The sequence below is a fragment of the Alternaria infectoria genome, assembly GCF_024043175.1.
Source record: "Alternaria infectoria strain BMP 0036 chromosome Unknown scaffold_19, whole genome shotgun sequence".
Classification (NCBI taxonomy): domain Eukaryota; kingdom Fungi; phylum Ascomycota; class Dothideomycetes; order Pleosporales; family Pleosporaceae; genus Alternaria; species Alternaria infectoria.
In genome coordinates this window covers 49,649-64,596 of record NW_026250708.1, presented here as the reverse complement: position 1 = coordinate 64,596, position 14,948 = coordinate 49,649, and the positions used below count along the sequence as shown (strand labels likewise).

Genomic DNA, 14,948 nt, shown 5'->3' with positions numbered 1-14,948 from the left:
CGACGAGCGCAACGAGTCAGTGGTGGCTAGTGTAGATAGCTTGATGAGACTATTCAACCCATGATGGTGCAGCTCGTCGGTGGTGCCGCGCAAATGTTTAGATCGAGACTGGAATCATTAATCAGTCTTCTCTTTTCACGCTCCTCTCCGTGAAGTGAAAACTTGGAAGCTATCGGGTACTGACACGAGACTGCAACGTCCTTTTCCTATTGTCCATTTACGGCCTCTCACCGTGAATCGCGAAGCTATTGTAAAATGGGCACACGTGACGCAATCTTCATGCGCACTGACGTTTGCTGGGCCCACAGCCGTTCTACACGCTATCCAACCCCGCAATCATCCACCTCCGCGTCGAGTCCACCTGCACCTTGCCGTGTCGCGAACCTCCTTGCCGGCTATTGTTTGCGCCGCTTTGGTTTATTGCCATTGTATTCACTTTTGACACTTCTCTTAGCCCAGCTGTTATCGAATGCCGCGCACCTGTTAGCATTGTCTAGACCTCACGCTTGGCCAGCAGACTTCACGCTACTGTACTTGGCGACTTCGACGCGTCACGGCCAGCCAGCCATCGTTTGATATACAGACATAACAAATACGATTACTAGTATCGCCATCTTTAGGACATATCGTTCTACCCAAGAGCCTACATGACTTCAGAAGACGAGGCAATGCGCCGACAAACACGCCCGGTGTCCGCCATGAGCGGCCGAAAGCGTGCCATTCAAGAGGAGGAAGTGGAAGCGCATGCGCCAGAGCCTAAGAAGCTTCGTACTCGTGGCCCAGTTGAGATCGATGTGGTCGGCAGCAAGCCTCAAGCTGCTGTGGCATCGACCTCGCGAGCGCGTAGTGGTCTTCTCACGCCAGAACCCAGCACCTTGACCGAATCGCAACTCGAGCCTCCAGTCGACACCTCAGCGACGTCCGAGACCGCAACGGCAAACTTCTTCCCCTTCATGAAGCTTCCCGCCGAACTGCGCATCCACATCTACCACATGGCGCTCGTGCGCGAAGAGCCGCTCCTCCTGCATGCCGACCGCGCGCCTGAGAAACCCGAAGACGGCGACGACCTTCTCGCAGCACCGCGCCGAAACAACCTCTACGCCCCCTACATGCCCCGTCACGAACTGCCCGGCCCCGGCTACGCCTTCCATCGACCCAGACAGGGTCCCGAGCGCATCCCGCTAGACGACCCCATCGTCCCCGAGATCCTGCGGCTGAACAAGTTGATATACAGGGAGGCGCGTCAAGTTCTATACAGCGACAACGTCTTCACCCTCAGCCTCACAAGCGGCATCCACACCCTCTCCACACTGCACCAGCGCTCGCGCAGCCTCGTCAAACACGTCGTCCTCACCATACCCTCCCACCACGACATCCTCGACGGCTTCGCCGACCTCGTCCGCCTAGGCCTGCGCTACTGCTGGGGTCTCAAGACCTTCAAAATCATCCTCCAAGCCAGCCTACCAGACGACGGACGGGTAACCGGCGCGACAAGCGTATACGCCAACGCATTCCACATACTCCGATGGCTGCCTCGCGGCTGCAACGTCGGTCTCGAAGGCAACGTGAGCGATACCGTCAAGCGCGTTGTCGCCGAAGAAGGCAGGCTACAGGCTGTACTTGATGAGGTGAGAGAGAGCATTTCTGAAACAACGTGATGATGTGAGGATGTTGCGTGCTGACCAGTGTTGCAGGCGAGTTATCTCAAGAGGCAGCATCAGATGCCGGAGAGGCATTAGTGGTGTCGATGTGGTGGCTCTGTGTTGTGCTTTTTTGAAGAGCGTGATCTGAGATGTTCTTGGGTGTAACGCTGTTGATGATGTGATGGGAAGTTGCCCTTTTTGCTGGCTTTGAGCCTTCGCGCAACGGCATGTTGTCGCGTCTTGCGTCGTTGCCAGCGAAGAGACTTTACGCTGGGTTGCAGTGTTGATGATACGATGAAAGGTTGCGCTTTACCGGTTGCCGGCTAAGAGCGACGTTATGTTGTCGCGTTTTGCGTCTTTGTCAGCGGCGAGATTGCACTCTGGGTTGCCATGTTGACCACACGAGGGAAAGAGGCTTTTGCGAGCTGGACTAGAGACTCGTGTTGTCTCGTCTCGCGCAGTTATCAGCAAAAGCGTACACCTTGAGTAAAGCTTCTGTCTTCCACAGTCCTGTCTTGTGTGACGAAGTAAGCACGTGTTATCGCATCTTGCCTATCCGTCAGCAGGAAACCTATACTGAGAGAAGAACAACTTCCTCTCGCATTCACATACTGGTCTCTCGTCTTACATTACGTCTCGACAACACGCGACTGATCAGAGTACAGCCTCCATGACCAGCCCAAATCAATATCAGGACTCGATTTGAATCATGGGCACATTGTTCTCTTCGTCGAGACAGGCCCACGACTGCTTCCCTCAGTTTCTTCTTGGCAAGTCACGTAACGTTAGCTGCCATAGAAAAAGTCGTTAGAGTAACGTGACAGACATCGCCAACCCTTGGAACTTCTTAAATTGACGATGCTTCTCAGCCGAGATGATCTAATTGGGTGGTTGTGGGTGATTTCGGAAGCCGCGAGTGGCTCGTCTGCCTCTTGTCACATGCGCAGTGACATTGTGAAAAGCAGACGAAATAGACTCAAATCAGGTGTCGCATCGCTCCTGTGTTTACGATAGTTCTCCTTCGAGAGGACCTGGTTGGGTGGGGGCACAGGAATTTCGGAAGTTGTGAGTCGTCCATCTGCTTCCGCGCCACCACCGGCATCACTCTCAGCAGTTGAACGTGACAGACGACCGCCACACACAATATTGTAAATTCATCGTAAGTTATGAATAATTCACAGCTCGCCCCTTTCCTTCGAAAAGGCGGCGTGAGATTCCTTGTCTCACGACTGCTTACGCAGCACCTTAGCTCCTACCTCTATTGGTTAGTAGCTTACAATGTTGACACGCCACAGGTACAGTACCATCTCAGCTCAACATCCTCGTGTGCTAGCTAGCGGAGTACCTAGCTATTCTCTCGTCATCGCACGCCTGATATCGCATGCGCTGCTGGAATGAGGTTTGTTTGGCCTTGCCGGCGGAAGCTGTGGCGGTGACGCGTCAAATGCGCCAGCGAGACGTTACAAAGCTTCGAGAACCGTCTAGAGAGACACAATAAAGGATTTTATCTCCAGAGCGAGGGCCGAAGCGCGCGTCCGAGTTATAATCGCCTCCTGTTGTAGGTGCGCAGATGAGGGACAGCGCAACATACCAACAACACTGTTCGACACATTGGCGTCAACTTCTGTTGGAAAGCCTCAGCCAAAACGAAGCTTCTCATATGGTTCAGCCTCTCCGGAGAGTGATGGTGCAGGCGGTGGAGATGAGGTGGATGTCTCTACCGCCTGCTCCGCCTGCTCTCGTGCATCTTAGCATCCACCGTACATACGTCAGATCGGATCGCGATTCCGCGATGATTCAGCTCTTCGTCAAGCGCAAACACTCATGGCTATACTGTACGCTCAGTATGCCCAATGCGGAAACAAGTAATCTTGGGATTGAGTGACCAAGCGGCTCTCAATCCGCATCTGTCGCACAGCATTCCCGGTAGCCATGACTAAGTCTTCGAAAAAGAGACCCTTCAGATTTGGCATCTCGGATGACCATATCCTAATGCCGTGCGGCGAAGTTAAGACCATGGTTGACGGCAGCAGAGTGGTGAAGTGCGTTACTTGCCTCCGCCGCCCATTGGGGCTGTTGCTATTCTTGTTGTGTTTAATCAGCAGTGCCCAGGAAAAGCGCGGCAGCAGAAGCCGTCGCCTGGCTCTACCTATCCAACGTCGATGTAGGGCCTAGGCTAAGCTCTCTTTACGGCTTGGATGTAACCCTGCCGTCTTGCAATTAGGAACTGATCAGCGGCTCAAAAGCAAGCCTTCGCCAACGCTTTCGGGCGATATTGATCCCATCGTTCTGGTTACCGAACACACTAGCTGGCGCCATGAACTCTCCTCCTACCACTTCATCATCACAACTTCTTTCCACACCCGATGCGCGACCAAAACGAGCGGCAGTGAGTGAGGAGCCCGGGAAGAAGCCTAAGAAGCCCAACAGCGAGATACGAAAGCAACAGAATAGGATAGCTTCACGGAATTATCGTACGTGAGCCCGCAGGTCGTCGCTCGTGATGACCACAACTAATGACATTCGGTGTAGGAGAGAAGCGCAAACGAAAGCTCCAATACCTTCAGCAGTTAATCAGGGACGACTCTGAAGGCCGTCAGGAGTCAGAACCTTCGCCTGAGCAGCACGAAGTGTACCCGCGCTCTCTTTCCGCGGACTACGACATTGCAGGCGCGAGTTCATCACCATACCAGATGGCATCAAGTCGTGTCTTCGGCGCAAGCAGCGCAGTTGCGAACGAAGCCATACTGGCAGCTACCGTCGCATCCCTTGATCCTCATCACCTCGCAGTCGATCAAGCGTATCCTTCTTACCCACCTCATTGGAATACGCACATCTACTCTCCGTCCCCACCAGCGAGCATACCTTGGAACATGCCGCCAGCATGGATGTCGAGTTTAGACTACTCTGCGCAGGCAGCTGCGACTACTCGCCCCTCTATGTACAGATACAACACCCATCCAGCACAGCCATCGTTTCAGCACCCGCATGCACCCTCAGCCTCGCATCTTCAACGCGACTTTCCGCCAAACATAGATGTCTACGGCTACGGCGCAAACTACGCATCCCAGAGCCAGGCGCCTGGCAACCCCAACGTGAGTCTGCCTACCTCGTACTCGTACTCGCCGTATCATCAGGGCCGGCGGACTGCTCCACATTGAGGTTCGAGATCCTCTTTCCCCGTCTTTTGCCGCATGGCTTGGGTGGAGACAGCAAGTAAGCTGACGTGACCAACACCTAGAAGTACGCGCTTGGATGCGATCCTTCGGACTTTGGACGGCTGGTTCACATCTGAACGCCTACAACGCATGAATTTTAGCCCGCGGCCTCTCGCTTAGTGCGAGAATTGCAGACAAAACCGTGCCAAAACGTTTTCCTCCGTCGCAGTCAACGCGAAGTCTCTTCCCCGATCAAAGATAACGCGCGTCACCACTGAACCGGCAAACTACCACGCACAGAAAATGACCACGACGATACAATCCACCTTCAGCTGTCTCCACAGTTCGCTTCAAACGAAGTATCTTACTCCATCGGGCTATTGTTCACGCGCGGAAGCCGCGAAAACAGCTTACGCCAAGACTACTGCCACGCTGGTAGCACCACATCACGATATCTGAGACACATGGCCACGCGGTCTTGCGTTACTTGCTGGTATTTGGGTGAGATGGATGAGATGGAGGGCTATCTTGCCAATGTCAGACCTGGTTCATGGGAACGACGATGATGACGTTTGTCAAAAGGGGTAGCAAAAGTGAGTTGAAAGGAAGGCTGTCATCCTGAAGCGTGTATGGTTGCGGCTGAGAGACCAACGAAATGTTTAGCAAAGTACGGAATAGGGTACATGTTTGGGGCGGACTGGCGTGACGTCAGCTGACCGATCACGCTTTTGATCGGTACTTAAGTACCTATTGAATTGAAGTGGAGAGAGGAGATACCCTGATGCGTAAATAACGTGACTACGAGTGTAATCGTCTGCAAATTATATTACTATCGATGTGCACTTGCTGTTCTGCCTGCTCGTCGGTGGGGAGTATCTACCTAGTCCGCTTTCGGCTAAGCCTGGATGGGCTGTGCAACCTGCCCGCGGGCGTCACCTGTCAGCTGAACCCGTTCAGCCTTCCTTCCTCTGCCTACGCACACGCACAACAGATTCGACACACAACACTACACTGTAAAACTATTCACGAGAGTATACAGTCGTAAAGAGCAGCGCTGAGTGTTGTCGCCGTCTTCTCTATTCCTGTCTTCCATAGACCAGCTTTCAAAGGCAGCGATGGCTTCCAGCGACGAGCTTCCATTTGAGGCGATGGCTTCCAGCGACGAGCTTTCAGATGCGGAGACGTCTTCCAGCGACGACTCTTCAGGTTCGGGGCTAGTACCTTTGGAACGGTCAGACATGGAGGTGTCTCCACGAAGCCGTTCAGAGTTATTGTAAGGTGATTGAAACGCTTTGATAATGCATAATAATCTTGGGCAGATCTCTCGCCGAGAGACTTTATCCAGACAAAACTGAAAAGAAGATCATCGCAAGATCGAACGAGCTTGCTCTGGTCCCCGACAAAGTGTATACTTTATACGAATTGAGTTGTAGCGTGTGTCACCAACACAACAATGAGTACTCTTACCGTGTTGTTCTTGTGGAGAACCTGAACGCAAAGTGCGACTTCTGCGGAATCCTACGCAAATGTCAGCAGCATTTTGCAAAAAACGCGAAGTCGATAGATTTGAGTTCTCGAGGGCTTAAGACCGATATCCAGCTATGCTACAGCAGTGGGTACTCAGTGGCTGATTGCGAAAGAGTTCATGTTCAGTTGTACTCGAAAGGTTCGTCCTTGATTTTAATTTGAAGGACTGGCTGATACAAGCGACAGAGTCAGAGGCTCTTGTGAGCCCTTTCAGATGCGCGAAAGATGTTTGCGAGTCTGCGGACTCGATAGCCTCGATGAGTGTCATGAAGGAGTGGATGAATCGTTGCGACAATACCCATCAGCATGCTTCACCCAAACACGAGTCTAGGCCTACACGCTTGATTGACATTGGTGGCCATGACGGGAAGTCTTATAGACTCTGCTCACCAGAATCCTCAGTGAAATTTGCTGCGCTTTCCTACCGTTGGGGACCAGGCAAGCAGTCCGAGACGACGAAGGAAAACGTTGAAGCACGGTTCATGAAGCTGATGACTTCAGAGTTCCCAAAGACTCTCCAAGACGCCATTCAGGTTGCTAGAGGACTCGGTCTGGAATACATATGGATTGATCGGATTTGCATTGTACAAGACGATGATGAAGAATGGGCGAAAGAGGCATCCCTTATGGCAGATATCTACGCAAACGCGTATGTAGTCTTGTCAGCCACAGCGACTGAGGACTCCAAGGATGGGTTTTTGCACGAAAGATTGGAGCCTCTAGTCATGGAATACGCACGAAATGGCCTGCAGGGCCGCGAAGTGCGTGCAAGACTCATTGAAAGCCACGACTGCCATCGCTACCTAACGAAGCACGAATACACGCTGTTCCAACGGGGTTGGTGCATGCAAGAGAGATTTCTGGCTCGTCGAGTGGTCCATTTCCTGCCAGATGAGATCCTTTTTGAGTGCGCGCATGCGCGAGAATGCGAGTGTGGCGCGGCCAACAAGGAATCGACGACGCGGGGCATTAGCAGTTCATATAGGACGTTTGCGGACCTGCGAGCTGCCCCAGAGATGACAGAAAGTTTCGCGTCGGAATGGATGGAGATAGTGTATGACTACAGCAAGATGCAACTCACTTACGGACAAGATTCACTACCCGCGCTCTCCGGGGTGGCAGCATGCATGGAGCGGTTGTGGCCCGGAAAGTACATCGCGGGACTTTGGCAACATGGCATCGTGTATCAACTGGGATGGTATGTTAACACAAGTCCCGCTACAAGACGTTGGAAATACCCCGTGAATGTTGATATTCTGGGACCCACGTTCTCGTGGAGCTCACACGTGCACAGTGTAGATTCCGGAGGACGTTACACTAAAGCACGATATATATGTGCTTTGGAAAGTTTCCAAGTCCAGCCAGCCACATCAAATCCTTACGGACCAGTTCTGTATGCATATCTTTCCCTCAGCGGCTGGGTAGTACGTGGCGATCACATGGTTATGCGGTTAACGACATGTGGAGCTGACGGCTACACGAGACGGGCTGTCGTAAATCTCGACTCGGGATTCAGATTCGACATTCTCGATCCATGCCCGCCCGTTGATGGTGTTTTGACCTATGAGGAGCTGCAAGATAAGATCGCATGGAAGTCGGTGATCTGTTTCGGTTTATACAAGGGGTCTGAACAAGATGGCAATCTTGACGCGCTTTTACTGCAGCCCACAAACAATGGGGAAAGGGAGTACGTAAGGATTGGGTTAGTTTCTGGGTTGGACAGCTGTTGGTTTGATGAACACGCGGTAGCAAGCACAGTTACACTCGTCTAGCTAGACAATTGGCGATGGCATCGCCCCCACAATACAACACGTCCTAACTGCACTTATCAACGTGCTCTTCCGTCCCTTCTTCGCCCTTGACCACCACTTCGCGGTCCACGCGGCGGCTCCCTTTGCGGTATCTCACCACTAGACCACCTACCCTGCTCATCTCTCAAGTCGAGCCAGCGTTCATCCAAACTCTTAGCCGCCGCCTTATCCTTGCGTTCTTTACCAGTCACTTTGTCCGTCACGCCGTCCTGCACCAACAACTGCATACCTAACCCCTCCTCGGTACCCTGTTCATACATGCCCAGATGTAGTGCGCCACCATCCGAGTTGTACGAAGCGCGGACGTCGACTACACCAGCACTGTGGCGGACAAGAGATTGGGAGAGCATGGGATCTGGGTGGGTATCCGCGACGCCATGGAATGTGAGACTCTCGACAACGCCTTCGAGGCCGGCATACAGGTTCTGTGAGGTAGATGATGGGATCGAGAGACTGTAAACGGGTGAATCTCCTCGCAAGCGGGAGTAGTCGGTGCGATACGCCGTGCGTGACGGAGTGGTGCGGGGAGTCAGGTAGAGGTTCCAGCCGCCACTCACTATCGGAGTCTGGCTCTTCAGCCCATCAATGATGGTGTTGGTGGCTGAGTCTCGCGACAATGCTTTGTTTGTTGGTTTGAGCTTTTTGTCGGATAGTGAGATGGCGTGGTACGAGTGCGAGCCTGATAAGCGCAAGTCAAACACTTTGATCATGCTGTGTAAAGCTACACCTGCTACGAAGCGTTCTCGCCCTTGTGCGGCAAGAGAGTAGACTGCCGAATCGTTTGTTGGGTCCCAGAAGATCTGTTCGAAGCCGCTTGGTGAGCGCATGTCATGCAGCCTAACGATACCATCGTAACCGCCAGACAGGAAAGTGTGACCTGCTTCGGATGGGCCCGGTGATGTGCTGGGTAATGGGAGTATTGAATACACCGCCGTATGATTTGAATGCGCCAGGCTCTCGTTGGCTACATTGAAACGACGCAAAGGCTCGGATAAGAAGCCTTCGGGCCCAATGTGGTAGACCTCGATAGGTTCGGCGTGGGGACCCCACCCAACGGCGACAGCATCATCGGATACAAACTCGCATGACCATATTTTACGTTGTGGTTTTCCGTCTAATACTGCCTTTGTTGCGGAAGAGGGCTTAATCGCTTGATCCGAGAAGTTGTAACGATCGATTGGGTAAATCGCTAGCGATGTATCCGAAAGTGCGGCAGCTAGCAATGGCGTGCTCGAAGACGATATCGAAAGATCAGCGATGGCTCGTTTTCTGGTTTCATCAAAGACATCAGGACGGTTAGTGTTGTAGTTTTGTACCCGCGTCTCTGCAAAATCAGGGCTGGCGCTGAGTAGAGATAGCTGGCCTGATGCAGTCCCAAAAACGATATCTTCGGAGGCCAAATCCCGTTGATGCGGACGGAGCAACTTCAAGTTGACGATGTCGTCGCGACCTTCAGAGCTGTCTGGGATCTTATACGTGAACCACGTATTTAAGTGTCTGAACGCGTCATACCTCCACGTTTGATCAAGCGCCTGGTCGAGGCCCTCTTCGCGTTGTCTGATCTTCTCGATGTTCGCACCCGTCTCTTTCGTACGCATTACAATCTGCGTACCTGCAGACCACGCCAGTACTTCTTTTCTTTCTCCCCACGATCCATACATCTCTTCATAGCTGTCAATGCTAGGTTGATAGCCCATTGTCTGACCCTGCGGGCCCCTCCATCTTTCGGCTTGCCAGGTATTCATGCTCATTGTCTTTTCTGTTGGTTCTAGGTACCTCGCAATCAGGCCTCTTCGATCCCAGTTCCGGCATAGTGTTGTCACACCGTGGACGGCGTTGTAGGCATCCGCGTCCAGACCGCCCAGGCCAAAGCGGCCTCTGAGCAAAGCTTTCCATCCATCGAGCTTTGCGAACTCGCTCAACCGGCGGTTTGCCAAAGAGAGGTAGAGTAAATCCCGCGGTCGTTCAAGATGAGTCGTTATCAACGAGAGAATCTCATTCGGCAGAGTGTCGATAGTCGCCATGCTGCAGTCGCGTCCCTTAGCTTTTTGCTCAAGGCTTCGACGACTAATGATGTTATGCCGATATTCAGAGTGTCAATTTTAGTAAAACGATCGCAGAGTTGGCATGGTGGCGTTTATAGGGCTCATGTTTGCTGGGCGGAAAAGTGAATGCCTAGGTGTCACATCGGACGATGACGACAGAGTTCTCGCTTGGTGGCGTTTGCACTAGCCACATGTGAGCCGAAAGGTCTGAGGGGTCATCGATCATGGCGACAACAAGGCCACTTTGTGACTCTTCTTCGTATACTGCACGCCTAATATGGACGACATCAGCTCAACCCAAAGCGGTTGTGCAGTCAGGAGACGATATCGTTTTGTACCTGACATTGAACTGCGCCGCTCGGCATCCGCGCCCCAAATTAGCCGGCATCCTTATTAGGGACCGCCACACTACCCGCTGGCCGCGTTTCCCCTGGCATCAAAACGCGCTATCGCACCGTTGAGATCACGGCTGCGACTGATGGCTCGTTCTCGCGACGAGGCCGAGCCGTTGTTGTTGGAATCCCGCACTGTCAGCACGCCCTGTTGATCGCGGTGCAACTCTCGCCAGACCGCCCCATCGCGCCCCAAGCTCGCGGTATCTTCTCGGGTCCTGGGGCCATCCCTATAACCAGGCCGTCTCCATCCTCCGCGGATCTGGCGCTGATGACTTCCTTGTTGTGTTCTGTCTTGTGACAATCATCCGCAAGTGCCAACCTTAATCCTGGCTGTTTCTGACTAAATGCGCGGGGTCTCGCGAGCGTTGCCGTCAGTCGCAAACGATTCCTGACAGTCAGACACTTGTTCAGCAATCCGGCGCCGCCCAATCGATCCACGACATTTGTTTTGCTGCAACGCGACGCGACGCTACGCTACTGCGCCATGGCGGACGATGAGAAAAGGGTGTTCGCCTTAATTAGCGCCATCGGCACCATTCGCGACCAGCTGCGACAGGACATCGACGGCTTGCGACAGATCCACAACCGTTGGAGAGATAGCAATGGCTCTTCCATCAACCTCATCGCGCAACTAACGGCCTTGAAGTCTAGTCTCGGTAACATCCTGGACTGGCTCAATTATGCTATTAGCGACCTCCATCCACAACTGGTGTCCGACTTGGACGTGCTAGCGCATTCTTGTGGGCTGCTGGTACGCCATGTAGATGCCCTGAATGCGCGTCTGGACTACCGGGACCATGGTGCTGTCGATGTCGCTTCCAAACTAAAATACAGCGTCGCTAGTAGATCCATGGAACGATTGCAACAGGTTGCGCAACGACAGAATGACGCCGTGAACTTGTTACTTGCGGCATGTCAATGGTAAACTGCTAATCCACCCTACGTACAATTGATGCTAATGCCTGTCAGTACCGCCCAAGCGCAGCGAAAGATCCTGCTTCATAAGAGCCGTCAAATCAGGAAGGAAGATGCAGCAAATCTGAGGACCCTCACCCAATCCTCGAAATTGAACGGCGCTTGCATTACAAGCCTTGCGCAATTATCGCGATTCATCCAATGGCTGAGACTACTATTTCACATGAAGATTGCGCGGAACGACTTCGATGGAACGATCACACCATCCGACGAAGAGTACGAGCATATGGCAGCAATCAACCGGTCCGAAGCAATAGATCGTGCTTTGGAGAGAGAAGCTACTAACCTTCGGCACGAGACTAAGCTGGTCCTTGTAGGCAACCCACAGGGTGGCAAAGAGCTGATAATGCATCAGCTGAAAGTGCAGTTCGCCGAAGGTTATGATAAGACGGAAGAACGATTGAAGTACCGCCCCGCAGTTTACCAAGTCGTAAGATCGCTCACATCGTCGATCACGAATTTACTCACAGAGACCGGCGTTACACTCTCTGCCGAACTGACCCACGACTTCGCGATCTTGTTGCACGAGCTGGACGCCAGAGAGGACGGCATATCGTCCGACGCCGTCAAGGCCATCACCAGAATCTGGTCGTGTCCCGAATTCTCCAAACTCTACGTCCGCAACTTCGAAATCGACTTCCCACAGTACGCGCCCTACTTCGCACAAGAAGCGCCGCGCATAGCCGAAAAAGACTACGTCCCCAGCGAAGCCGACATAATCCGGCTAACCCGCTCCGGCGGCGGCATCAACGAAACACGCTTCGACTGGGACGAGCTCGACATCCACCTCTTCAACATCAAAGGCTACGTCCCACAACACTTCAAAGAGCGCTGGTACCACCAACTCGAAGACGCCACCGCCGTCATCTTCACCGTCGACGTCTCCCTCTACAACAAACCCAGCCCAGAGCGCCCCTCGGAATCCATCCTCGTCCACGAATTCGAAGGCTTCGAACAATGGGTCAACCGCCCCGGCTTCGCAAACTCCACAATCATCCTCATCCTCAACAACTTCACCCGCTTCGTCAGCAAAATGGCGTATGCACCGCTGGAAAAACTGTTTCCGGATTACACACGCAATGAATCGGATCCGGAACTTAGTGCGCGCCAGTATATTCTACGCAGGTTCAAGAATATGAATCATCAGTCACTGAGTATATATAGCTTTTGGGTTGATTTGGATTCGAGCGATAATCAGCATTTGTATGGCGCGCTTAAGAAGACGCTGAGTAGGGTTCAGGCGACGAAGGCGCAGGAACGGGCTTGGTGTGAGGGGTTGGAGGCGCAGACGGAGAGTGAGAGGCCGAGTACGAATGGGCTGAGCGTTGCGGTTAGTACGGAGAGGACGAGGAGTCGGAGTGGGGGGAGGAAGAGGTAGGATGGGGGATAGGGAGAGGGTTGGTGATTTGATGGAGCTTGGGTGAGGTGACGGGCTGGTGCGTTGAAATGGGATTAAAGACTGGATTGGTTCGATGTTTTGGGGTCGGGGCAAGGGCTCGGTATTTTGCTGTTTGGGGACGGCGTTTCAGGGATTGAAGATACCATGGTGCGGATTATTTGGATAATAGACGTGGAGGAATTGAGCGGAGCAAACCACGCCGTTGCTATTCACATGGAACGTCGTGCATAGATTGGTTATCTCAAATAGATTATATTGTAATGTTTAATACCCATTTAGAACATACTCGCTTCTTGCGGCATTAGGTCGAGTCACAGGACAGTTCGATGCATTCTTTGATTCGCACGTCGATGTTACTTAGTAAAGTTATCGGCGCGGCCGAAATCTCGCTGGCACGTCAACCTAAGGGAAACCTGGACAGGTCTAGAGCCTACATCGACGTTAGGCTACCTAATTTGCAGGTTTTCTTCTTGATGTAGCCTCTAGGGTGTTCAGTTTTTCCCTTGTATAAGGTGCTGGGAGCGTTCTATTACCCGTCTCACAAGTCTCGTAGTTCAATCGTAGGAAGCAAGTGAGCATGTGCACCGCCTTCGTTCTCACGATCCCACGCCCATCGTTTGGCAAGAGAGGGGTCTAGGGTACCATCCAGCATCTCCACGACGTAGCGACCGATCGTAGGCATGAATTTCCATCCGTGAAAAGAACCGCATGTCGCGAGATAGAGATTCTGTGAATGCGGGTGTGGCGTGATGATGAAGTCTTGGCTTGGTGTCACTGCATCCCTAGATAAATATTAGCCCGGTCCGTCATGGTGGTTGCGCCGCGCAACTTACCAGCACACACGATACTCGTCAAACTTGACGTTCTTCCCAGGTTCACCCAGTATGCCGTTCTTGACGAGTTCAAGCCGCTGCTTGAGAGCTTCGTTCGGCTGCCTCTGCGCTTGACCGGGCTTGTTCGGCGGGGAAGAGAACTCTTGACCTGATGCCTCGTGTTTGACGGTGTCCTTGTAGGCTTCGTCTCTGCAGAATTTGACGGTGTATGGATCTTGGTCTGACAAAGGCGCTGTTAGTGGCATCACTTCCCCTAGATTCTGTCAGTTAGAGTGAAAACGGTAGACGTCGGTCTCCTCACCTCGTGTTGGCAAGACAGAATGTACTGTGACCGGAATCTCGGTATACTGCTGCCCATTCTTTGGGTCGAGGTTGACGATTCCAGTGACCACTGCTCCAGCGACCAGACGTCCATCGACTTGTAGCTCGCCTCTGCTTGGAGCACTGTCGGCGATCAATTTGGCCGTGCCTGCACCGGTCGCTAGGATGACGCGATCTGCTGTGATGATTTCACCACCTTTCGTTAGAACTCCAGTACATTCTCCATCAGTACCGAAGGTCAACACGTCAATCTCTGCTGCGGTATACTTGACTCCCGCCTCGATCGCGGCGTCCGTGTAAGCAGTCAGAGCTTTAGTGGCTTCGGCCCACCCGCTATCTCTGTTCACGAACACTTCGCCAACGTCGGAGAAATCGGTGTTATCGTAGAAAGAACCGTACATCTCTTTGAACCGTTCTGGGCTCACCATCTCCGCATCGACTTCGATACCAACCTTCTCATAGTTTCTCAAGATCTCTCTACCCAGGTCGGTATTGTCGATGTTAATCATACCGCTTTGATGGTAGAACTGGCTGAAGAGTGGATCATGTCGCCAGTACTGTATGGCTTCCAACGCCATTTCCATGTAGAAGATGTCGCCATAGTCTGCACGAACAACCTTGTTCCAGTCCCAGGATGCGGCAAGTGGGCAGGGGTATTCTGTTCGGTCAACCAGTTGTATATGTGCTTCGGGGTACTTTTTGATCAAGTGGTAGGCAGTGGAGACACCGAAGACTCCAGCCCCGATGATCAGGGTTGATGGCTGTGAGCTCATCGCGCGTGGTAATTTTGTAGCGAGACAGCAAGTTCACTCAGACTTGTGGACGTGCATGAACCGAGTTC

The 14,948-nt window shown here is 52.7% G+C and overlaps 4 protein-coding genes across 4 annotated transcripts; 2 read left to right on the top strand and 2 right to left on the bottom strand.

Moving 5' to 3' along the window:
• Positions 1–60: 60 nt before the first annotated feature.
• On the top strand, positions 61–1,658 carry J4E92_008779 (uncharacterized protein; the record flags this gene model as incomplete). Its single annotated transcript, XM_051500130.1, has 2 exons — positions 61–66; positions 621–1,658. 2 exons carry the CDS (start codon positions 61–63, stop codon positions 1,656–1,658), a joined length of 1,044 nt encoding a protein of 347 aa, XP_051349518.1.
• A 6,498-nt stretch (positions 1,659–8,156) lies between these two features.
• J4E92_008778 (uncharacterized protein) lies at positions 8,157–10,163 on the bottom strand (the record flags this gene model as incomplete). The annotated part of the gene is made up of 1 exon (XM_051500129.1): positions 8,157–10,163. One exon carries the CDS (start codon positions 10,161–10,163, stop codon positions 8,157–8,159), a length of 2,007 nt encoding a protein of 668 aa, XP_051349517.1.
• Positions 10,164–11,063: 900 nt separating this feature from the next.
• Positions 11,064–12,932, top strand: J4E92_008777 (uncharacterized protein; the record flags this gene model as incomplete). Its single annotated transcript, XM_051500128.1, has 2 exons — positions 11,064–11,500; positions 11,549–12,932. The coding sequence occupies 2 exons, from the start codon at positions 11,064–11,066 to the stop codon at positions 12,930–12,932; spliced, it is 1,821 nt and encodes a 606-aa protein (XP_051349516.1).
• A 559-nt stretch (positions 12,933–13,491) lies between these two features.
• On the bottom strand, positions 13,492–14,880 carry J4E92_008776 (uncharacterized protein; the record flags this gene model as incomplete). Its single annotated transcript, XM_051500127.1, has 3 exons — positions 13,492–13,735; positions 13,787–14,006; positions 14,088–14,880. The coding sequence occupies 3 exons, from the start codon at positions 14,878–14,880 to the stop codon at positions 13,492–13,494; spliced, it is 1,257 nt and encodes a 418-aa protein (XP_051349515.1).
• Positions 14,881–14,948: the final 68 nt, after the last annotated feature.